We start from the raw sequence: 24,972 nt of genomic DNA, 5'->3' as shown, positions 1-24,972 counted from the left end.
CTTAATGAGTGGGACATTCCCAAAGACCAGTTTATGAACACAATGGACCCTCCATCATTAGATGCAGCACAAACCATTTTGTAATAAGAAAAAGGACCTCATTAGAAAGACATGATTTCTGGTTTTAATCTATTTTATAAACTTTATTTATCTTTATGTAAAAATCCTATTAAACAAACATGACATTTAAAATAGGTGCAAATAACTCTGTCAATATAAGGTATATGGAGAAAAACGTGTTTGCGTAGCATTATAAATATGTATTCTTGTCAAACATTATGTAAAGAAATATTCAAAAGTGTGTGACTGGAGTTTTTTTTCTTTTTCTTTTTTGTAATGCTCAGTCAGTCTTCATAAGCAAAAGTTAGCAGCACATAGTAAACAGCTTCAATTCCAAATGGCATCTATAACTATGGAATGTTTTTTGTGACAAAATTAAATAAATAAATGAAATATGAAATCAATAATATCAGTAATGAGCCCAGGAGGTGTCATTTGGCGTGTTTCAATTTAGTATATCAGGCCACCGCGCATACGATTTTACTAAATTGAGAGCACAATTTAGTCAAACATGTGCACGATTTAGTCAAATGAGCGCACATTCTCTCGATACACAAAAATATCCTGCAATGACACCTGGGCTCTGTAGTCATGCAATGTGCCATGAAATAAATAAATACATCAGTCACCCATCAAGGCGGGACCTAACCACTGATTGCTGCCTGAAATAACACGAAGTGATCCAGCTTTGAGTCAGACTGTACTGGCTTGCTACCTGTGAACCACACTGGACTAAGGACATAGCTCAGACTCATATCATAACTCATAAAACATACAACAACAAGGATTTAATTCTAAATTAATACTTTTTGGAAGATATCAGGTGTGAAAGCGTTCTGTCATTTGATGGGTCTGTTTGCTGTGTCTGAGGGTTGATAAGACATGCTATGTGCACATATTTATTTCATGGCACATTGCAAGACCGTGCATATGGAATGTAAATGTCAATGTATGGTTTTTACATTTAATCTTTTATTTATTTAACTATTTATTTAATCTTTTATTTATTTATTTCATATTTCATTTATTTATTTCAACTTTTAATTATTTATTTTATATTTCATTTATTGATTTCATATTTCATTTATTTATTTAATTTTGGCACAAAAAACATTCCATATATAACAACTCGATACATTACAGTGCCAATTGTATCTCCACACAGTATCTGAAAGTTCTGTCAAAATCAACCATTCCAAATTAAATGGATAAATAATTCAATATAGCAAAATGTTATTTACTTACTTTTTTTCTTAGACATTGACATGGATTAAGACCAGGCTTAATGCGTGTATGGGAAACCAGCCTAATGAATGAAGACATGGCTGGGCTTTAATGAATGAGAAAGTAATGTGTGAACCTCAAACTGAGATCAGATATTCAGGATAGGGACTCATTTCTCAAATGAATGGTTTTTCACTTATGGAATAAAAGTCACATTACTCATATCCTAACCAGTGATAACACATGGACAAAATGATACAGTGGTCCAGAATGGTTTGCACTGTGGGATGGGACTTCAGTGGCTGGAGCTATATGTACAGCTGTGCACTAGACTATCAAGCTGTAGAATCCTGTAGGATTATCCTGAGAAACAAGACAAACAGGTTTGGGAAGGCCAAAATAAAAATCAAATGTAATTTTCCTCATGGTTGTAAGGTGTGTGAAAGGGAGCGCTAGAGGGAGGGAGCTCTATCGTGTGTGGGCAGGTGACACAAAGAAATACAAACAGCTCTCACTATGTGGTGCACGTCACTTGACTGTGCCTTCATTCCTGTTTAACAAGCTTGTATTGACGCTTAATTCTGGCGTAGGGGCCGATGCTGTCGTCGAACACAAAGTCCCACAGAACGCGCACCCACGACGTGTGCTGGGGGAGACCATCATAGTACTCCGCTGCAATCTTCTTTACCTGAACAGAAACGTCTGGTTAAACTCAACTCTAGGTCTAAGGTAGAGAGACATTGCATCAAGACTCCTATCAGTGATTTTGGTCATAGCAGTGTTGTGTGTGTGATATTTAGTACATCTGAAGTGCTTTGAGCCTGTCAGTAAGAAATTGTGAAAGGGGAATAGTGTAGTCCTGTGGAATGGGGAGCAATCCTTGTAAGTGTGAGAAACCACGAATAAATTTCAATATGACGTTTCTACAGAAAAAGTATGACAGATGAATGTTCAGGTGAAGCATGGATGACTTCCCTCAGGCATGTGTAGAGGGAGAGGCTGTGTGTTCTGCTTATGGTTAATGTGTTACTCAGACTGCGCTTTCTATCAATATTTGTGGTTAAAACTCAATCACAAAGCACCCAGCATCACATATCACCAAAGGTTTCACTGCAAAAAAGGGAAGCATTCCAGCAGGTTTTGAAATATGATTAGCCGTCACGGGCTAAAGTCAGCCATAAAACAAAAAGCTAAAATGGGTCAATGAGTACTCCACCCTGTTCAGCAGAAGTTGTATTGCTCCAGCTATCTTTTGTGAAGGCGTAACTGTTTACATTGACTTGAAAGATTTTGTAGTTAACGCTACAAAGATCTGTATCTCTGATGGCAGATTAGGTGATCACACAAAATACTGTATTCATCTTAAATCTTTTCTTGAGCATGCCATCATACAGTACTTGTAGTTGTATCCATTGTAAAAAAAAAAAACAACTCAGTATACACCTATTAAGTGACTGCAATGACAAGTATTAGTTAAGCCAGAGATGGGGATTCTTATCCACACCCATCCATCAATGTCTGAAGCAAGCCAGCCTTCTTATGAAACATCATGAGATGGCAGGCTCATAATTCACCTACTCTGGAGTCATATCTCACTATGCAAGACATATTTATGTCACAAAGTTAAACAGAGAATGTAAAGGGGGGTACACAGATCCTTCAGACTATTTAGTCTTTAGTGTACAATATTTCTCAAGAAGCACATGGTCTTCTTTCAGATCTGAGGAGCTAAGAGGCTGGCCAAAAGAAATATGCCCGTCATCTTAGGGGAAGAGGCTACTCACCAGCGGAAGTTTACTGCCAGGAATGCTGGGGAAGTCGTGATGCTCCATATGGTAGCCAACGTTGAAGGTGATATAGTTGAGGGGGCCGTAGTAGGAGTACGTCTCATGGCCCTTCAGGAACATGTAGTGCTCAGCGATGAAGTGTCCAGAGATGGGGTGCAGACCCATGCACAGGATAGAGCCTGCGATCAGGTAAATAATGGGCTTCAGTCCCCACAGGTAGTAGATTATGAAGTCCACCACAAACTGAACGACTGCGTTCAGCATCTCCAGTTTGGTGACTGGCTTAGGGTTCACCACCAGTGGACGCAGTGCATAAAATAAAGGCTGTAAGAAGAGCCAGAGGACTTTTCGCGCCGGAGTGCAGAAGAACCAGCCCTCCATCTCCGTGGGGATGTCCACGTCCAGACCGTCCCCGCCTAGGTAGCGGTGGTGGTCGATGTGGTACTTCTTAAAGGAGGCAGAGTAGGGCAGGCCGATGGGGAGGTTGGCGAACATGGCGAACCAGCGGTTCAGGCGCGCCTTGCTGTTACCGAAGGCCACGTTGTGGGAGATGTCATGGATGGCCAGTGTGAGCGAGTGGTTGATGCAGCCACCGAAGGCGTACGCCCAGAAAAACACCCATTTCCAGGGGAGGTCATGCACCAGATAACAGGCCAGAAGCTGTGTGAGGACCATCCCCGATACCACCCATTTCAGCTGTGGATCATGACCCATCAGAGACTTAATCTCTGGATATTTAGCTGTCAATCAAACAGAAAAGGAAACACAATGAGATTCACATTATACAAGTGTAATCACGTTCAAATATCAAGAAAAATGCGTGCAGGTTCATCACATCACTTGTCACAAATCATGTACAAGTAACAAGATAATGTAATTGTAATCACTGTGATTGTCAACAATCAGCAACAACATGCTCTTTTACCCATCATGATCAACTGGTGAGTTATTTGACTTCTGTCACACAATGATGAGCAAACCTGATCCTATCTCACTATGCAAATATATTTTTTGGTCTGCCTGAATTCTAGTTAATCAGACATTTTGATCTTGCTCAGTTTAGGGTATAAGACAAGCTTTGTATGTAATAGTCCTTTAATTGTCTTTTTGACAGCTTCAACTACTCAGCATATAAAGTGGTACTACAACATAATATACAGTAATTGAATCACCCGCTAATGCTTCAGCCCTTGGGAAAACAATATTCCTGGCAACAGCCCAGTGCAATTAGGAGGGTGTTGTTTTGCACCTTGTTATTTGTTTTTAACCATATTTGCCAGGGTTAAAAAGTGGTGCTCAAGAGTATCGTTAATATTCACAAAAAGTGACATCAATTGAAGTGATTGTTCACAATGGATTTAGAGGCAAACTCTTGCCATTTCATTTGGGCTCTTGTCTATTTGCATGGCACTAAGATGCAAATGTTGCTCATTCCATGGGGGTGGCTCTATGGTCATGCAGTTTGTGCATTTGTCAACACGTTTGTAAACAAAACAACATTTTCCGTCAGTGAGTGCTTCACAGGTTTTACGGAGCTCTCAATGTCGGTTTCAATCTTCCACTAAACCTGCCCCAGTGGTCTGAAGCCATTGTTTTTCTTCTGCTGGCTTGCCTGATCATTTGGTTTTCCCTCCCACTTTTTTCATTAATTATTCAGAAGTGGCAATGCCTGATCTTTTCCCTGATAATACAGGTCACCTTGGGGAGCATTAAGAGAGGTTTAAATTCAAGCACAGGCCATTTATAGCCGAGTGATTTGAGAGACTAGTCAGTTTTTCCCCTTATTGCCTTTTGGTGTGACTTCACTTTCCAGAAAATAAGACACACCATAACACGTCCCTGTGGAATGACTCCATGGCAACGTTGACACCTTGCAGTTGGATTCCCTGTTCAGCAAATAGGCAGCAAGCTGATTCAAACATTTTGAGTTTCGTAACCGTCTCTAGCCAAGAAAGGATTTTCCATAGATTTACAGCCTAAATATTTTAAAATGTTTCCATCCATGTCTGGTTAAGTAGGCTATAAGTGCTCACATGATCACTTGTGAAGATTTAATGAATAACCATGTGTCATAAACAAGGGAAAATAACTGATCCTTTATGACTCACCTTTTGCATATCAACATGGGTGGCAACAATTCTATCTAATCAATGAGGAGATATTTTCTCAGACATCTCTTCCGTTGCATTATGCAAATTTACCCACATTTTCTATGACATCTTACAAGTGTAATCTACAAATGTAACCATCCCCTGTGACTAAGGGGACAAAGAGAGAGAGCAAGCCTAGTGGACAGGGTGTAAAGTTAAAAAAAAAAAACATCAAGACGTAATTTTATTGTTGTTTTATCTCCTAAAGTTTGAGTAGATTGGTTACTGACCTCCCCCTTGAGCAGAATTTAAATGCCAGGAAGCAACTGCTTCTCTTGGTTGTGTAGCATAAAAATATTACAACACACTGTGGAGACGGAAAAAAGTCTACACCCTGTCACACCCTGTGTGCTACCAAGGAGATCTAGCCCACCTGAGCTATTTGGCTTGTTGATAATAACAACAAAAGCTATTAATATTTAAGGAGCAACACAACTCTCTGTGGTCTGCAATTCACAGAAGGATACTACGAAATGCTTTTGATCTTAGACTGGTACTTGAAAAAGGTAGAGCTCTCACTGTAAGTAGGCAATTACCTACATTTCCAACCCTCTATGTTGATTTACAATTAAACTGAAGATTTTTTAAAGAAAAAAAAAACCCTAGGCTTACTTGTAAGATTACTTCAAAATACTTTAGAAAGAAAGCCCACACCAATTAAATGTTAGGTATTTTAAGGCAATAAAGGCTACTTTGAAAACAGTGGCCATATGTCAGACAGAAAAATCTGGTATACTGTCATGACCCTTCCATGGTCAGTGTGGTGTGACTCCCATGCTTACTGTCTGTGTGCCATTACTAACACCTTGTGTCCTGTTACCATGAAGGCTTTGTCAACTCCACCTGCTGGGACATTTTGTCATTGTTCTCCCAACAAGGCAGTCTTTTGCATGTGATCATCTTACATATTGCAGGATATTCCCTAGCTGTTGACTGTTTGACATTTTGACAGTGGGCCCTATGTCACCTTTTCTTGAAGTTATAGGCTAGCCTCCCAAATTGTGTAGCCTAATTAAATACAATGCAACTATGGAAACCAATAACAGGTTGGTCCATATGAGTCCAGTTTAACCATCTTAAAGAACGGCCAGTTAATATTTCAATGCTTGTCATGTCGTTAATAACATATTTAAAATGTATCTGGTAGCCTGTCAGACAGGTCTTAAAAAGTCTAACGCAGGCTACTACACCTGAGCCCCTAACACCTGCGTTTGTTATAACTTGTCTTCCCTGTTCAAAGTTGCATAGACTTATGGGCTACATGGAAACAGGTGCATTAGCCAAAGTTATATCTAAGCCTAAAATTAATAACTATCATTCGAACGCGCGACGTGTCTTCGCTAGACAAAACTGAGAGGATATAGGCTACACTGAAAGCGTGCAGTCTGTAACATTTTTTCTAATTTTGACAAGATCACAATCCTTGAACAATGCCACATTTTAAAAGACAAATCGACTATAATGTATAGCCAACAATCATTTTCATTTGCGAGGCTATAGGCCTATGTTTCTTACCTAGAATTTCTTTTCTTCGCGAAGTATGCGGCTGTTCATTATAAACCCATTCAAAGTCCCAGCGCCCACTTGCTTTCCCCATTTCGGCACTGTGTCGGCTGCGGTGTGTGTGAGTAGCTTACCTTACGAAAGTAGTCCTCTTCAGGATGACACACCCTCGGGTAGGCAGGTGACGGAGCCACTCCCAGAGTTAGATGGCGAGGTCCGGTCAAACAACTATGAAGGCTAAACTGTAGCCTTTGACATAGCTGCATATGGTGTCAGACTATGTAGGCCTAAGCCTAAAACAATATGACGTAAATATTACTACACTAAAATATATTAATTGTATCAGTAGTGTGCCTATATTGCCTATTAAGGAGCGCTTATTCATTACAATCAGTGTGTTGTCCAAAGTCAATTCTAGATTGTAGCCTCTATGGCATCTGGCATATTTTGTCTAAATGAAACCTTTAATAAAATATCCTAATCAGTGTATCATCTTTTATCTAAGCTATATTGAGTTAGGCTATGTACTTGATCTTAGCCCCTTTTAAATAAACGGCATCATAGGGCTACAAGACCCCGTAAAGTAGCCTTGGCCTTATGTCTCATTTTCTGTTGCGATTTGCTGCTCTAAAATGAGAGATATTCTCACATGGAGTTTGAGTTGAACTCAACATGAAAGGAACCAGACATCCCACGGTACAAAAAAAAAAAAAACAGTACAAATGTCTATAATAAACCAAACATCACCTAGCCTATATATTTCAATATTTCTAGCATATATTCTCTTCAAAGTAGGTTCAGAATCAGTTGGCTGACGGTGCGTGCTTTCAGATCAGTGAGGATGAAACTGATTGAGTTTTTCTCACGCTCGAATGTGTGCGCCATAGACATTTCTCGCGAGAATATGTAAGCAGGCCATAGTGTCGACGGGAGTTCGTGTGGGACGGACGGAGAGAGTTTGTGTTGCCAAAGAGGAGGAACGGTAGCAAAGGAATAGGAGAGGGGGAAGACAGACACGTTGGTGTAGGTGAAAGCAATAGAATATTTCCAATATGGCATCGGGAGACACATTGTATATCGAGGCCGACGGTTCAGAAATGCCTGCAGAGATAGTTGAACTGCACGAAATCGAAGTAGAAACGATAGAGACAACTGTGGTCGGTGGAGACGACGACGAACACCAGCCTATGATCGCTTTGCAGCCTCTGGACTCTGATGATCCGAACCATGTTCATCATCATCAGGAGGTGATATTAGTTCAAACTCGAGAGGAGGTAGTCGGTGGGGACGACTCAGATCTACGAGCGGACGACGATTTCGAGGACCAAATTCTTATACCAGTTCCAGTCCCTGCTGCTGAAGAGGAATATATCGAGCAGACGCTGGTGACTGTTGCAGGGAAAAGCTCTGTGGGCCGGATGAAGAAGGGGGCTGGCGGCAGCGGCAAGAAAGCTGGTAAAAAGAGTTACTTGACTGCAGCTGAAGCAAGCAGTCGAAAATGGGAGCAGAAACAAGTACAAATAAAGACTCTGGAAGGAGAATTTTCCGTTACGATGTGGGCATCAGGTGAGTTCAAGTGACTGAAACAAGTGTCTTCTATCATTGCATTGTTCTTTGTGCTTTCAAAGAGGGCCGTGTGCGGGCGTTGTCCTTTTGAACGGCATACTGATTGAAAGATGGGCCAATACTGGGGTAATTATTATAGTTAAAAAAATCATCTCTGAATGCAGACCGGATTGAAATGTTTTTGTTTTGAAGGGAAGCCATGTTTTTAAGCATTGATGGGCGCCGCCATATTCCCCCAGACCAGTATGGCGGCCCGAAAAAATGGCGTTGATGCGGCCGGGGAAGATGGCGGCCAGAGCGGGAGGCAGTGAACCACTGCTGGCTCTAAGAGTAGGCCGCAATGGCGCAGTTTGTCATACTAGCGAGATTCATTGCTGCTGAACCACTCATGGCTCATCAAGGGGTGGGACGTCGTATACTGGAGCATATAGCTGTTAGCACATTTTGAAAAGCATTTTGAAAAGCAATGACCTTTAGGTTTGCAATTTTAGTGGGGAACATCGTCTCCGCTCTCCATTACGCCAGTGCATTTTGTTCTCTGATTAATTTGTTTGAACCTTTCGGGACCTAAACGTTATGTCACATTATTATAGCGTTCAATAGCTAACATCTAGCCTGAAAGCCAGGACTTAGTTCAAGGCATGCGATTGCCTGCCAGCTCTTATCCAAGTTGGTGTTATGACAAATAATGTAGCAATAATTGCACCTAAATAGAACATGTCACGGGTTTGTGTTTTGCTATTTGCAATGCCTTGCTCTAACATCAGCAGACTGGCTAATAAGCACGCTAGCGATCTAGCTCTAGCCAACACCAATTAACGTTTACGCCAACGTTACTTGCACAGCACTAGAAAGTGTTGAGGAGTTACAATTTAACTCACAACTACGGTCGTTCCGTGTGACTAAATTTCATTATACTGATATGTATTTATTGGAAATATGGCGTAAACCACATGCACCGATGTCTGTTTAGCATTTACGTTACCTAACATAACAATTTGACCTGTATGCTGAACAGCAGAATTTATGTAGCACCTAGATGAATCTTAAATTCACTTGCAGTGTAACTTGACTCTGAAACGACAACACTCGGAAAGCTTAACGTTAACGCTACTCATGAGACAACACCCCTAAAGGTATCTTAACTCGGTAAATTGATGCAAGGAGTAGGCGTACGTTGGTGGCTCTCACAAGATTAGCTAGGTGACTTCGTGACGCAACAGGACAAAATATGACCTTTTTTTGTGGGTGCCAACTGGGTTACTGGCTCATTAAATCTTTTTCCTCCTCTGCCAAAGAGGCTGTGCAACACAATGTCATTGCATTTTTGATAGTATAGGGCAGACTGAACTTTTTCGAAACCCAGAGGTTCACGCCTTCCATAATGCATACTAAATTTGCTAATTACAAAGGAATGTAACATGTGTTGTGATACTACAGTCCTTGCCATTTATAACTATCAAAAGCCTAACTGCTTTCTTGCATGAGTTTGCCTACTTTCCCCTCATTTTAGTTATAGTTTTCAAAATGACCCCTGATATTAGTCTTAGAGGAATAAATGTTTGCCTTCAAGCTGTCTAAGGGACCTTATTGGTTTACTATGAATGGACAGGTCTCCTAGACCTGGTTTGTTAAGCAGGGATATATTTTCTTAAAGGAGAACTGTTGTCATTATTGTTGTTGTTGGGTCATCTACCAAGTATCATCAACAAGGTTTTTATTTGTGGTGTTTGTTATTGACCTGTGTCCGCAGAACTGCCCTTTCAAATACAGGTTCCATTGTAGCACCCTGGAGTAGTGTTTACAGGAAGAGACAGGCATTGTCTGTCTCTTTAAGTGTTAACAGTTGTGTTTGACAGGAAATTGTTTCCTACACATTCTTGAAAAAGAAGCCCCATTTTGCACATTTTCGTTTCTCAACTTTTAATGTTTCCGAACTTTTTTGTTTTGTTATCATTATTTTGATGTGTTGTTGAGATGGAACTTGTCAAGTGACGCAACACACTCCTTGCCACAGTGATTGATCTGTTTCAGTGCAGTGATTGTATTACACAGACTGTTAATAGTTGAAGGCACTCCTCTGATCTGTTTACCAGAGTCTTTTGTGTACTTTTTTGTGCCTGATTTATGCTCCCTCTACATATAAAAAAATACATTGGGTTTCAAACTCTGCCCTGTTTCATTTATATATGTAAGCTTCCATAAGATATACAAAAGACAGATGAATTGAATGCAGAGAACAGGCAGAAGCTTCAGTTTGTATTCTGTTTAATGCTGAGGATAAAAATGACCCTTTAAAGTAAAACTTAACATTCTTGACTGAACATGACCGCACTGGCTGTATATATCCATATTTAACCAGGCTTTTTATGTCCCACACCCTTTTAAACACAGATGACAAGAAGGACATTGATCATGAGACTGTGGTGGAGGAACAGATCATTGGGGAGAACTCCCCTCCAGACTACTCGGAGTACATGACGGGGAAGAAGCTCCCGCCTGGGGGAATCCCGGGAATTGACCTGTCAGATCCCAAACAGCTGGCGGAGTTTGCTAGGTAAGCATCACACAAGCAGCAGCAGGCATGGAGTTTCATAGGGCCTACATTTCAGCGCGTGTATTGCGTGTAATGTATTGTCCCACAACTCTAGCCATCATAATGCGAGAAATTCCTGCACACATTTTACAGCGCTGTCTGATAACGTTAATCTAATAATGGAGCGGCGTGAATGCGGGACTATTGACTGGACGGACCAACTTCTGACTTCTATTGAACGTAGCCCTATGCAGAGACACACACACAGGCGCGCACAGGACCATTTTACGGGTGCCTCTTTCCCTCTCTCTTTCCCTGTCTCTTTCTCTCTCTCAGCAGCATTTGTCACCGCTGAAGTTAAATTCTGCTAGGTGCTTCTGCATCAACTGCTAACCGACAGGAAATGAAAACAAAAGTTTAGCGATCAGGAACTGTCAGGAATTTTGCAAACACAGAAGTCTAGAGTGGCCATGAGACGCGAGGGAACATGGATGTGTTCTCCATTTGAGAAACGTTATAATCGATTGCGGATGTGCACAGACAGCTACAGACACGGAGCGCATAGTAGGCCTACTTTCACTTTCTAGAATGCGCATTCATTACGTGAAAGATGCTTTATAGCAAAACAGCGATCAAATATTACCAAATTTATCATGACGTGTTGTCACAAACACTTACTCCTATTAGAAAATCAAAACCGAAATCATGTAAGTCTAAGTGTTTTTTTCTCATTGATGCCTGTAATAAGGAAATAATTAACATCGAGGACTTTGTCGATAGATGAACGGGTTAAACATAAATAAAACTTTGTATTTGCAGACAAAATACTGATTGGTATCAAGCAGGCACAATTTTTCTATTATAAGTTATACCCTGAATATCACTCTTTTTTGCACTTTGTTCCGAATGTAGAATCTAGGGCCTTATATAAAATCAATAGGCATACAGTACAAACTTTTAATGGTCCTGCTGTCCAAACTGTATTAATCCCCCCTATGTGAAGCACTGAAGCGGGAATTTCCCCCATTTTGAAAAATTAATTTTAAGCCCTAGTTTGGTTTAATGTTAGCTTTAACTGAACGACAACGTTAGAGAAAGACGTACTGTGTTTATATTTCATTGCACAGATCTATCGTGAAACACTATCTATCGTGAAACACTGTGTGATGGGCCAGATCATTGATCTAGCTCAGTTTCTAATGCTGTAGCTGTAGGTTCCCTGATATAGTGACAGGATTGTGATTACATCTCAAATGTAAGAAAACTAGAGTTAGTTATAAACTGTTAATTGTTAACATTTAATGAAAAAGACCAGTGTAGTAACTTTTGTTCATTTGTGTTTTGATGCAGGATGAAGCCACGGAAAATTAAGGAAGATGATGCACCTAGGACAATAGCTTGTCCACACAAAGTGAGTGTCTTGTACATGTGACATGTAACATGTTGAACAGTATTCTTAAAGGCATTTTGAAACACAATACAGTTTCTAGTGCTATGAGACTAAATGGACATCTGAGTAATCTGACATGTAGATCCACTCTCTCTCAAGTCATTGAGTTATTAGTTCCGTAGTTATTGTCAACATTTGACTTTTTTGCGGTTATGTCTTGTCTAGTGTGCCATCCTAGCAAAGCATGCATAGCACACTGAATTTAGGGCGTTTTCAAATGTAAACTTTTCTTCAAAGAGGTATGTTTATGACACACACCTGCATAGATCACTTCCATTCCACCTTCTGCCACCAGGTGGCCCTTTCCAGTGACTTTGCAGTGTTGGTGCTGGAGTGAAGTGATCTGACTGTGACTGAGACTTGTCTGTTGTGCTTCTTCCTCCCAGGGCTGTACCAAAATGTTCAGGGATAACTCGGCCATGCGGAAGCACTTGCACACCCACGGGCCGCGCGTGCATGTGTGTGCAGAGTGTGGCAAGGCCTTCGTGGAGAGCTCCAAACTGAAGCGGCACCAGCTTGTACATACTGGGGAGAAGCCTTTCCAGGTGAGTCACTTGGACTTAAGTTGAAAGTTTATGTTTGCACAGCAACTCTGTGTGTATTGTGTATATTTTTATTTGTAGTATATCACTTTTCACTGATGAGTCTCAGAATTCATTCTTTTTTTTCTGTCCTTTTAGATAAATACTTGTAGTTGAACTCTCCGTACCTATATCGATGTTTTAGTGTGTAAGCCTCCTATAGATGGCTAACGTCTGTTCTGTCTGTCCGTTCACTTTCAGTGCACATTCGAGGGCTGTGGAAAAAGGTTCTCTCTGGACTTTAACCTCCGGACACATGTGCGCATCCACACCGGGGACCGGCCCTACGTTTGCCCCTTCGACGGCTGCAACAAGAAGTTTGCCCAGTCCACCAACCTAAAGTCACACATCCTAACACACGCCAAAGCCAAAAACAACCAGTGAGTTCCGTGTGTGGCCTAGAAAAACGGACCCTTTGTATATTGTTTCCAGGATAAAAAAAAAAAAAACTGTGAGAGAACACCATGACAGACTTTTTGATATTTGATAAGTACAGAGGTGAGAATAATAAACACTGTAGATGACTTACTCAGCCCCTCACCTCCCGAGAAAAGTGAAGAAAGAGGAAAGCGTCCTTTTTTTTTTTTTTCCTTTTTAACGAACCACCTGGTTTTGAAAGTTTCTTCTTGTGAAGATGTGAAAGTCCGGGACCTGCGTCTACAGTCGAGCTATTGCCACTGCAGCACCCAAAGAGAAGTCGGCGCTCACGTGTAGTGTATTCTTTTGTGCAAACCATCTGAAAGGAAACAATGAATTGCTTTTTTAAAAGTCAAAATTATTTGTTTTAAAGTGTGCATATTGTACACTTATTTTTGACCTTATATGTAGTCATGTTATGTGCGTGCGTGTGTGTGTGTGTGTATGTCTGTGTGTGTGTGATCCCCAGAGATTTAGGATTTTTAGAAGAATTTGCAGTTCTTGCAGTTCTGTTTTTTTCCTGTAAAAAGGATATTATTATTATTGTTGTTGTTATTATTATTGTTATCATATATATAATTTGTGGGGGGTATCCTTTCAGGTTTCCTTTTGTATAATTACAACGCACAGTTGATTTCTCAATCATGTAGATAATAGAAATGTGAAATGGTGTTAAACCTATCAAAACCCTTTTTATCTCTTAAGTTATCCTGATGTTAATAGCAGATGCAAAAAGCTTATGTCCATCACTGAAAATCCTGTTTATTTTTTTTCTTTATTAGGAACAAACCTGAAAACAATCTGGGGTGTCTGTTTTTGCATAGTCAGAATGTATTGTACAACTTGATTAACCCTTGTTGATATAAACACCCCCCTGTACAATGGTGACCAGTAATAATAAAACAGCGGTCCCCATTTTGAGTCACTCACCGTGTTCATTAGGACAGCGTTTGAGTGTTTGTTGGATTGGATACGAGTAGAGGTGGTACTAACAGACTTATGTTAAATGTTTACAGAAGGAAGGTGAAGCAAAAATAGGAGGCAGACCCATCAATTCATATCGATATCAGTGAGGGGTATACATAATTATACACAAATACATACATGCTGGTTTGCTGGGAGCATGTATGTATTTGTGTATACAGGTGGGTCTCGAAAGGTGGGCAGGGTGTTCACAGAGTGCAGCATGAAAGCATATTCATGGAAAGTTGACTGGAATGGAAAAGTGTGGTAGGAAAAGGTATGAAAGCAACAAGGATGACAAGATTGATTCAAAAACTTGGGGGAACTTTACAAGTTGTGGACTGAGGCTGCATCAAGAGCCACCATGCACAGACGTGTCCAGGAAATGGTCTACAAGTGGCATATTCCTAGTGTCAAGCCACTCCTGTGAAAAGAGCCAGAACTGGACCGTTGCTCAGTGGTCCAAACTCTTCTTCACATAAAAACAGAATCTGCATTTCATTTGGATACCAGGGTCTAATCAAAGTCCCAAGGGTCTGGAGAAAGAGCAGAGAGTCACAGAATCCAAGTGGCTTTAAGTTCAGTTTGGTGTTTCCACAGTCTGATGATTTGGGGTGCCATGCCATTTGGTGGTGTTGGTCTACTGTGTTTTATCCAGTGTTTAAGTCCAGAGTTAATGCACCCTTTGACCAGGAGATTTTAGTGCACTTCATGCTTCCATCTGCTGACAAGCTTTATGGAGCTCCAAATTTCCTTTTCCAGCAGGACTTGGCACCTGCCCACAGTGCCAAAACTGCTAGTAACTGGTTTGCTTAACATGGTATTACTGTGCTTAATTGGCCAGACAACTCGTCAGACCTGAACCCCATAGAGAATCTATGGTTTATTGTCAAGAGAACACTGAGAGACACCAGAGCCAACAATACAGATGACCTTAAGGTCGCTATCAAAGCAACCTGGGCGTCCATAACACCTCAACAAGGCCACAGGCTGATTGCCTCCATAGCACGCCACATTGATGTAATTTTGTGCAAAAGCAGCCAGAAGAAGTATTGAGCGTATACATGAACTATTTTAAAATAAGACGTCCCCTGTCAAATGAAGTCTAGAGATGGGGCGGGTCTTGTACAATGACAGTGAGATGGGGCGGGAGTTTTACACAATGACAGTGTCCTGTCAAATGAATGCTACAGATGGGGCGTGTTTAACACAATGACAGAAGAGGACTGTTTGCACCGCTTTGTACACAACCAATGGCTGCCCTGATGAACGGAAATCAAAAGGTAAAATGGGTTTCTAGAGACCAATTCTCAATTGAGAATTGGATTGGTTTCAACCAGGCTAAGGGTTAGACCCAATCAGAAGTAGTGTAGGGCTGGGTGTCTTCTTGTCTAGTCTACTTCCAGTACTATTTATCTGCACACCATTTTTTACTATGCGATGTACAAAAAAAAAAAAAGTTTTAATCGAGGATTCTGACAGCCAATCAGCATCTGGAATGCTGTCAGACAATCAGAATCTGAGGTTAAAACGTAGGGAGGAAAAAAGGGCATTGGAAGATTAAACAAATGTAGAAAAGGTAGAGGTCGCTTGGAGGAGGCAGCACAAGAGGAATTATTGATGAGGATGGATGTTTTGTCATTTTTACAATTAATGTCATGATTATGTTTCATTTGGGAGAAACCATTCTAGCTAGGTGAAGCAAAAGATTTCATATGGAGAACCAACGTTACCGATAGGTGATCTACAGTGTATGGCAATCTATCATGACCATTGAAAATACAAATGCCACACAGGCCAATGAAGCCATTTCAGTCCACCGCAATGAAGAGAAACACCTCACATTTTAAAATAAAATCATTTTTATTCTTCATCACTATGTAACAGAAAAAATCTGAAAACCAAGAACGCTTAAGATGTCACATCCCTTCAAAGTTCAAGAACATTGGCTGGTGATTAAATGTACATTCCCTACTCTACTGTCTTGAGATACTGCTGTCATTTTACCCTCTATTTAAATTGATCGTGATAGATATGATTGCACACACTGAGGATATTTGGGCTTTGTAACATTAGTAGTCTTTCATCAATTAAAAAAAAAGGAAAGCAAAAAAAAAAAACCTCACAATCCTGAGTGAAGGTGCATGCATATACTACTCATTGAAATAAAAAAATAATGCTTCTTGAAACTTCTTGAAATTGTTATTACTGGATACTTATTAGTGCAAGACTGCAATTTAATTCATAGAATTCATCATTTTTGAACCTGAGATAAATATTTTCAATGGGTTTCTTTGATATTGATTGGTTGTAACTGTAGATCCACAGAGCTGGTACAATCATAAGTAGGGTTGCAAAATTCCGGGAATTTTCAAAGTTGGAAACTTTCCATGGGAATTAACAGGAATATATGGAAATGAATGGGAATTAATGGGAATAAACAGGGAATTTTTAATATGGAAAGCTAGTTTATAACAGGGAACTTAAATGTAATATAGTTACATAATATTAGTTAAAACAACCTGATTTAATGCAATTTCAGTCAAATTTCTACCCTGCACATACATCAATCCCATGTGCATGGGGAAAATCAATTCACAGTGAAAATGTCATCTCATGTATTCCCACAAATTGGTGTGAAACTGGGCGACGTTTGCAAACATTGTTGCCCAGTAATGGGCTTGTCGTCACTTTTGTCCTCATTCAAATGGGTGTACGTTATTTTGCATAAACTGTTATGGGACGATTAATCTGTCTGATTAAGCTTGACAATTTATATATAACTTACATAAACTATAAGGTTTGGTTGGGGTGGTATGTTGTGTCATTGTATTTTTATTTGTTTTAACATTTTCTGGGATTCTGACTGAACAAACCATAGACTGTATATATAGAATTCTATATATACAGTCTATGGAACAAACTGATAGTCAATGTTCCAGCCAATTGGATTTTGTTGTTGTGCATCTTGGGCAGTGCAGTGGTTTCTGTGTTGCTATCTTAGCACGCTAGTAAACCATCGGCAGAGAATGGGATTCCCGCTAGCATGGTAGCTAGCTTTGTATGCTAAGCTAAGCGAAAACACGAACAAATCATATTGCTTATTACGAAACAAAATGTTAATGTCTGTATATTAAAACAGTAGGTATTGCCAAAAAGGCCCAGTTAATTCCCGTAAATTCCCATCATTTTCATTAATTCCATGAAAGTTTCCAATTTGGAATATTTCCAAAATTCCCCAGTTTAACTTCCCATGGAAAGTTTCCTATTTCCTATTTTTCCGCCCCTTTGCAACCCTAATCATAAGTAACATCTGACTCAGTGATTTTCTTTCTGAGGGGAACTGGAGAGCTAGTCGGACTTATCGGTCAGTGGACTGGTCCGTCCAGCGATGTCGACGCTGGGGGAGATGGGCACACAGAGGAGGGCTTGATAGAGCTCTGGTGGTGAGGTGGTAGTGGTGGTGTGTCAGTTAATCCAGCAGTAAGGCCAGCAACGCTGGATAGTTGGGGGTTCCCCAACCTGTGACGGGGTCCCACGACGGAGCAGCGCAGAAACCTTGTCCACTCACCTTGTCATCCCAGCAGCTCATGTGGCATCCCTCAGTCACCTGGACAATGACAACATCGGCATAATTATATAAGTAAGTATAAGTAAGTATACTCTTTTGATTCCGTGAGGGAAAATTGGTGTCTGCATTTATCCCAATCCGTGAATAAGTGAAACACACTCAGCACACAGTGAGTGAGGTGAAGCACACACTAATCCCGGCGCAGTGATCTGCCTGCAACAACAGCGGCGCTCAGGGAGCAGTGAGGGTTAGGTGCCTTGCTCAAGGGCACTTCAGCCGTGCCTACTGGTCCGGCAACCACCCGGTTGCAAGTCCGAAGCGCTAACCAGTAGGCCACGGCTGCACCAAATATAACAAAAGGCTCACAGATGAGAGAGCCTGACATTTCAGTAACGTCGTCTGATTATTATGACGAAAATCTGAATCGTTCATATGAAAATAAAAGCTGCAGATTAACTTCTGTTAATGGTTATTTCTGCTCGAGTATGATAGAACATCAGAATGCAGTGCTAGCAAAATGTATATTCTAGGTAGTCATCAAAAAAGTCTATTTTTCTTTGTGCACTGATAGGTATTTAAATGCACATGAATCTGGACTTTCATATGTATTACAATAAATACAGCACATATATTGCCAGCAACTGTGTTACATGTTATTTTCTATATTTCTGATATGTTGCTGATTGGATCATAAACGGCCACAGCAATGAAGAAAAGTGAAAGTGATTGATAATGACTGACTGACTATTATTGTGTTACATGCTCCAAATGTAAAGCTAGAGCCACTCACATCAAAAAGGCCGTTGCCCTGCAACTTGTACAAGCGTGGGTTGAGGAAGCCCAGAGGAGGAAGACCTTTCAACAAGCGCTGATCATTAATGAGTGACAGCATTCCTCCAACCACTGGTGTAGAGGCCTAAAGGCAGAAGGGATCACAGGACAGAGAGAGACAGACACAGAGAGAGCGTGTGTGTGTGAGAGAGAGAGAGAGAGACAGAGAGATAGACAGAGACAGACAGAGGGAGTGGGGATATATATATACACCAAAGATCCTTAATATACATTATCTTAATATGCTTTATTCCACGGCTCTTCAGAGTGCTGCAGAACGTTCCATTCACATGAATGGGCCTTCCATTCAGGCCCATGTTAAATCTACATAAATCACCGGCAAAGCATTTAATCACCGCTGTCAATGGCAACAGGTTTTGTGCTTCTGATTAATGTCCTTCATATCACTACGGAAGGACTGGAACTTCATTCAAACGTGAAAGCAGACGGTTGATCAGCAGCTGTGTTCTAAAGAATGTTTGATTCAAGTTCAGCAGCGTGTGTTGCGAACTAGGCCTATTTGTTTCTCAGCAAATGCCACGATGAACGGTAACAAATAGGCTAGGTTATGTAGGCTAAAGTCATATTGTGGGCAGTTTATTATTTCGTTTTGGCAAGTAGCCATTATAATAAAGCGGGATAATGTATAGAGCGCCCGGTCATTACTGTGAAAATAAGTCCCTTCAGGGCGAACAAGACCCCTCGCTGCGGCGTCGGGTCCGGTTCATTCCTGTCGGGACTTATTTTCCCAGTAATGACCGGCGTTCTATACATTATCCCTTACTTATCAACCGTCTCTGTATATACCCTTTCAAGAGAGTTCCATTATCAGCATCATAGTTGGCCCCACAAGGCTTCCTTTTTAACATTCCATATGTTATCTTAATGCAGAGGAAGTAGATTGGGGCCCAAATAGAACGTTCAAGCATTGTTTTTATTGTTGAAAGGGTCTATATATAGCTCCTCATTACCGAAGTTCCAGACACCCATGGAATGGGCACTCGGTTGGAGACGATCCAGTAGTTGTCTGAGAGAGCAGCGATGTCAGGATAGGCCCGCCCACTAGTGTTGAAGTACGTCTTCGGAGGGAGAGCCTTCATGCTATTCAAATAGGACTTCACAGCACTGGCCTACGGGGAAATCACCTCTATGAATAACATGTAGAACATTCTGGAGAACATCAGACACACAAAGAAAATCACTGGATAGTTGCATACAAAATCAAACCACTAATCATAAACACGGGCAGCTGCCTGTGGGGTTACCTGGTAATCAGGCATGTCAAACACATTGCTAAAGCCGCCTCCGCTGATGTAGTCTGTGACCTCATAGGTGAGCTTGAACGGGTTCTTGAATGAGGTTCCACCCACAGTGGTCACATAGGGACTGTAAGGAGAAACAGAAGAAAGAGGGGTAAAGCCATAGCTGTTTTTCAAGATGAGTGAGAATGTCTGAATTGTTAATGCTTTCCACACACAGTTAGGTAAGGTTCTCCTGAGACCCTGAACACTGGCATTTGAGGAATTGTACATATTTTCATTACACACATCACAGTCTGAAATCACACATCTGAGTTATTTCTGGCAATGAATAATCTCTAAAAGTCTGGAATGGAATGACTTGTTGCTCACCTTGAAGCAGGAAAACTAGGCCTGAAAGAATTCTCTTTAGTCAGGTGCCTACAGCCAGCTCCACTGTCACCTTAGCGCGCATACCAAAACAAAATACACAAAGGCATGATGGACTCCCCACTTTCAAACCTTCACCTCAAATAATATTATGGGGACCTGAACACAAACAGTCACTCCATAATATACATATAGAGGACACAAATGCTATGAAAGACTATTAAACAATTTAATTATTTATTTAAAGCTATTTATTAACATGGAACTTAAAATTCACCTGATGCAAAAAGCATAGAAATGCCCCGAAGTCCAGCCTTCATGAACTCATTGCTGATGCGCTGCATATAGGCGTTGGACAGGCTGTCCTCGTCGTCTCCGTAGCTGATGGTGTGGACCCAGGGCACCGAGGTCATGTTGCTAAGCAGCACCATCCACTGGAGGAAGGGCTCCTGAGACTCATGACGTCCTGACAGGGAGAGAGGAGAAGAGGAAAACGTTCTGGGAGAGATGTAAAAGTTTTGGGAATGTTTTTGTTTTTTTTTCTCCTTCACCAAAAATAACAATGGCAACTTAAGTATATTTACTCTCCCCATGTGATTTATAAATAACATTATCTCTAGTTATCTTTAAAATGTGACTTTAATGACATCTGTAAAGGTTGTACAAAAGTCATATTGAATTGCCCTAATTGACTAGACAAGGGACTAGTGTCCTCTCCCAGAACAGGCCGAGATTACAAAAACAAGAATACATAACGCAAGAACACCCAAGAATACCAATAAACTCTACAACAGAGTTAGTGTTTTCCCATCATTACCCCATCCTCTGGATCTACTGCATACCTGGATTGGTGAAGACCCATGTGGAGATATTGGCCCCTGTGCTCATAATGTACTCAATGTCCAGGCTGGCCTCAAGACCAGCCTTGCCACCCCCCTGGGTGCCCACCACACGGTCCACTGCCGAGAGGTGTTCGAATCCTGACCCAAACATGCTCATGAACTCGGCCAGGTCGGCTGGGTGGTAGAACTGCTCCAGGAACTGTTGGTGTGAGAAGGGGGGAGGGGAGAGCAAAGGCTTATTTGTTTTGGTTGTTTTTTTTCCTTTTTATTTAAGACGTAGTTAGGAAATGTGGAAACCCTTTGAGGTTCTCCTTTTGATAGGTTCAGGTCAGAGGTCATGCAACCTAGATAATCAACTCTAGGTTTTAACCAAGACACACGTACATTAAACCAAGCAAAGGCTTGCTGCCGGTAAAGCAGTATCTCAAATCTTAAGATAAGCATACAGGAAAAACTGTAATTCTCCTCCACAATGTTCACAGACACAATCATGTGCTTGGTAATCAACATAACTCATACCTTTCAGAAATGGGCAGCAGTAAATAATTTACATCTCTATAACAGATACAGATATACTTAGTGGGTAGTATCACAGTAATAAGTGGGTAGTAGCATCTAAAACCATCATAATGGCAGGTAACAGACATCATATTATATCCTGTTAACCTGTGATTTATCTGTAATTATTTGACCTGCAATTAAAAATGACTGACCATACATGGTCCCTAGCTTCATACCTGTGCCACAGCCTGGCTGTTATTGGTCGCGGAGCCCACATCAGAGGCACTCATGTTGTAGCGAGCTCTAATGACAGCAGGGGTCACTCCCAGGTGAAACTTCCCTGCTACTCGCCCTCTCTGGCTCCAGGATTTACCCACCTCCTGTGTTTTGGGTGGAAAGCGGTGAAGTCCGCCCACTGGGAGAGAAAAGGGTTTAGTTAAGCACTTGGGACGTAACGGACAGCCTGGAAGCGTTGCTATGCACCTCTTGTGGGAGTAGAAGAAAAAACCTTTTCTTCTTAAACTCATTTTCTCCCAAACATATTTTACATAACATGCATGATGACAGAGACCCCTTATTTAACCAAAGAATTGCCAATCATCTTAGACTCATACTATAAAAGTTCCAAACTGATGTAGCATGACAAATTATCCAGCTAAAATGTCAGACACATCTAAAAATACTTTGGGACGCACCAAAATCCAGATGCTGGGATACATCCTCGTGGACAGAGTACTGAGACACGGATCTCAACAGGAATTGGCCCTCCCTACTGTAGTGATGAAACCTGCTGCCTGGAAGTAGAGATTCGGCAACTCTGTATTGAGAAAACAGATTGATCAGGATGTGACTCACCACTTGGCTGCATTACTTCCCTATTTATTTCTCTCTACGGTGCATTGTCATTTCACATGACCTGATACTGTCTAAAACATGTTGAAAATGAGACGTTATGCATTTCTGTACTTCAGGTTTCTGTGATTAATCTTACATACACTTACATTGTGCACTTTATTTAGCACATTAATTGCACATATGCATAATTAAGTCTACTAGCATGACAAAGAATTATATAACTTCTGGAAGTAGCCAGCAGCCATTGCAAAGAGGTGGAACCTTCTTAGAAAGAGGTGCTCTAAAAATAATTACTGGGGAATATAAACAAAACCAAAAAGAGATCACATAGTGATTTTCAAAACAAAACACACAAAACATACTCAACAGCCATGACACACTGCAGAAAGTCCTGGGTGACGACCGTGCGACATTCGTGCACCCCGTGACTCTGTAGCCAGCTGGCCACTACCTTCTGAGTTAACTTGCCCGGCTGGACCAATTCAGCCACTTCAGTCAAGTCCAAGAACTTCCCTACAGAGATAGAGATAGAGAGAGAGAATAAAAGACAAATCTCAAGTCTAAATGACTGTTACAAAACAGGAAGTAGAAATAATGTGAGTGAGTGTTTAAGATTGTGTGTGTGTGTGTGTGTGTGTGTGTGAGTGTGAGTGAGTGAAAGAGGACAGAAGGGAAAGGGAGTTGTGGTTAGAAAGAGTGAATAATCACAAGACAAAGAGGGAGATCAGGAAGTGCCAGAGAGAGCCAGAGAGAGAGAGAGAGAGAAAGAAAAGGAGAAAGAGAGTATGCTGCTTCAGGGGGATTAATACCATATACTGCTGAGTCAGGGTCCGATAACCTATCCAGCAGAACTTTCATCTGATCCACATTCTGCTGCCTCAGGGCAAACGTCAGCTCCACCTCTTCGGCAGGGTCTGCTCTGCCAACAAGAGTCCACTCTTCAGGGACACTATGGAGAGCATTGGGAGAAAGATCAAAGCAGTGCTAAGATCAGTTCTGCTGCACAATAAAAGTATGTAAGCCTGTCTGTTTAGTTGCTGTAGAAGATGTACAAATAGTAGACTGGTTTCACAGTTACTTATTTGCAATATGGCCTTAATCCTTTGACATGACATGACTTGTCATTGATTCACCTTGATCAACAAGACTAATTTGATCTGAGCTTGTCTTCCAAGGATCAATCAGCACAAAACATTTCATATTTCTGAGTTTGAACTATAGAAGTTGACAAAAATAAATAAAATAATTAAACAAAAAAAAAAAAAAGGCAAGACCACTTGTCATCCAACAGTGGACTAGAATAATAAAAAATGTTGAACGGCGATTAAATTCTGCTGAGTAAGGTTAGAGACAAAGACCTAAAAAGCACATAGAAAACATTGCATACACACAAAAATACTGTAGTGAACTGAGCCTAGCTGGTTCATGACTGAACTCCCATAATGCTGTGCAGTGTATGTGTGTGTGTGTGTGATATTGATGTTGGTTTTAGTATGAGTAATTGCGTTTACCTTGTCATGTATGTGTTAGCTGGTATAGTCTTTCTTTATGTTGTACCTCATGTGTTTACCCCGTGTATTGTATGTGACTACCCTGTTTGTGTATCGTGCTTCTTTAATTGACTTCCTTTATGTTGCCTGTGTAATGAAGTTCGTGTGTTTTGGTGCGTAACCAATAAAACCATTCTGAGACAACTTTGCAGTTTGATACAAGACTCTAAACAACACATCGAACAACAATTTAATTTGGCATGGATCAACTTACGATATGTCTTGATCAGGCTCCAGGGGCCTGCCCCACACGAGCGAGAAACATACCAGTCCATAGGTGAGTGACCTAAAAAGACAACAGCTTTAGTTTACAAGCACTAATTGACTAGACTTTTCTTTGTACTTTTCAAATCGAAATGGAGAGCAAGTAACACTCCGATTACATTGGGTAACTAGCTGTCTCACGCGTCTGAGTCACTGTGACCTTCAAATAGCTGATAAAGAAATCAAGAAATAAACATGCAGTCGAGAGAGAGAGAGGCGCTAAAGCTTCTTCCTTGTTTGTTTGCAACTTCATACAGAAACCCAAAACATAACAGATATTTTCAGCGCATTTGATAATGTATTATACAAGAGGGCTGAACAGTTATGTTAAAACAAAAGGCTACATCGCATATAATTTATAATCGTATTTAATGATACTCACAAAAGCCACATTGTTGTTCTATAACGTTGCCTGGAGTGCAATGACAAGAAATACAACATGAGGTTAATTTTGTCTATCGTTAGTAGTCATGTGATTGGTCATGTGACAAGTCAGCTGAGGGCCGTTGGAGCATGTTGCGTGTCCCAATAAAGTCGATGGAAGAGCGAGACGTTTGAAGTAGTTCTCTTCTGTCATTGATAGAAGGGCGTCCACCCCCCAATAAATTCATATTTTAGATATTTAATAATGGCTGTAAACACTACAGTATTTTCTTATACAGTGCATCAACTTTGAATTTCTGATATTAAAAC

The 24,972-nt window shown here is 40.8% G+C and overlaps 3 protein-coding genes across 3 annotated transcripts; 1 reads left to right on the top strand and 2 right to left on the bottom strand.

Annotated features, from left to right (window-relative positions):
* Positions 1–1,283: 1,283 nt before the first annotated feature.
* degs2 (delta(4)-desaturase, sphingolipid 2) lies at positions 1,284–6,833 on the bottom strand. Its single transcript, XM_048228129.1, has 3 exons — positions 6,737–6,833; positions 3,069–3,811; positions 1,284–1,972 (listed from the first exon to the last, which is right to left on the bottom strand). The coding sequence occupies exons 1-3, from the start codon at positions 6,816–6,818 to the stop codon at positions 1,829–1,831; spliced, it is 969 nt and encodes a 322-aa protein (XP_048084086.1). The 5' UTR covers positions 6,819–6,833; the 3' UTR covers positions 1,284–1,828.
* A 776-nt stretch (positions 6,834–7,609) lies between these two features.
* Positions 7,610–14,189, top strand: yy1a (YY1 transcription factor a). Its single transcript, XM_048227738.1, has 5 exons — positions 7,610–8,290; positions 10,685–10,847; positions 12,177–12,237; positions 12,663–12,821; positions 13,059–14,189. The coding sequence occupies exons 1-5, from the start codon at positions 7,777–7,779 to the stop codon at positions 13,239–13,241; spliced, it is 1,080 nt and encodes a 359-aa protein (XP_048083695.1). The 5' UTR covers positions 7,610–7,776; the 3' UTR covers positions 13,242–14,189.
* Positions 14,190–16,729: 2,540 nt separating this feature from the next.
* Positions 16,730–24,738, bottom strand: tpp1 (tripeptidyl peptidase I). The gene is made up of 13 exons (XM_048227737.1): positions 24,662–24,738; positions 24,230–24,301; positions 23,275–23,414; positions 22,828–22,978; positions 22,306–22,427; positions 21,847–22,025; positions 21,110–21,308; positions 20,545–20,733; positions 20,271–20,340; positions 19,905–20,025; positions 19,611–19,769; positions 18,599–18,724; positions 16,730–17,847 (listed from the first exon to the last, which is right to left on the bottom strand). The coding sequence occupies exons 1-13, from the start codon at positions 24,718–24,720 to the stop codon at positions 17,710–17,712; spliced, it is 1,725 nt and encodes a 574-aa protein (XP_048083694.1). The 5' UTR covers positions 24,721–24,738; the 3' UTR covers positions 16,730–17,709.
* Positions 24,739–24,972: the final 234 nt, after the last annotated feature.

The sequence above is a fragment of the Alosa alosa genome, chromosome 19 (assembly GCF_017589495.1).
Source record: "Alosa alosa isolate M-15738 ecotype Scorff River chromosome 19, AALO_Geno_1.1, whole genome shotgun sequence".
Lineage (NCBI taxonomy): Eukaryota > Metazoa > Chordata > Actinopteri > Clupeiformes > Clupeidae > Alosa > Alosa alosa.
The sequence above is the reverse complement of the archived record's forward strand: the minus strand, read 5'-3'. Positions and strand labels throughout refer to the sequence as shown.

Excerpts from the sequence above, each read along its gene's own strand:
- degs2 (XM_048228129.1), bottom strand. The coding sequence starts at position 6,818 with ATGGGGAAAGCAAGTGGGCGCTGGGACTTTGAATGGGTTTATAATGAA. Across the intron at positions 3,812-6,736 it reads GCGAAGAAAAGAAATTCTAG|CTAAATATCCAGAGATTAAG; the intron begins GTAAGAAACATA and ends TTTGATTGACAG. Across the intron at positions 1,973-3,068 it reads CTGGCAGTAAACTTCCGCTG|GTAAAGAAGATTGCAGCGGA; the intron begins GTGAGTAGCCTC and ends GTTTCTGTTCAG.
- yy1a (XM_048227738.1), top strand. The coding sequence starts at position 7,777 with ATGGCATCGGGAGACACATTGTATATCGAGGCCGACGGTTCAGAAATG. Across the intron at positions 12,238-12,662 it reads CAATAGCTTGTCCACACAAA|GGCTGTACCAAAATGTTCAG; the intron begins GTGAGTGTCTTG and ends TCTTCCTCCCAG. Across the intron at positions 12,822-13,058 it reads CTGGGGAGAAGCCTTTCCAG|TGCACATTCGAGGGCTGTGG; the intron begins GTGAGTCACTTG and ends GTTCACTTTCAG.
- tpp1 (XM_048227737.1), bottom strand. The coding sequence starts at position 24,720 with ATGTTGTATTTCTTGTCATTGCACTCCAGGCAACGTTATAGAACAACA. Across the intron at positions 22,026-22,305 it reads ATCCCAGCATCTGGATTTTG|TGGGCGGACTTCACCGCTTT; the intron begins GTGCGTCCCAAA and ends TTTCTCTCCCAG. Across the intron at positions 20,341-20,544 it reads TTCTATGCTTTTTGCATCAG|GTGACAGTGGAGCTGGCTGT; the intron begins GTGAATTTTAAG and ends ATGCGCGCTAAG.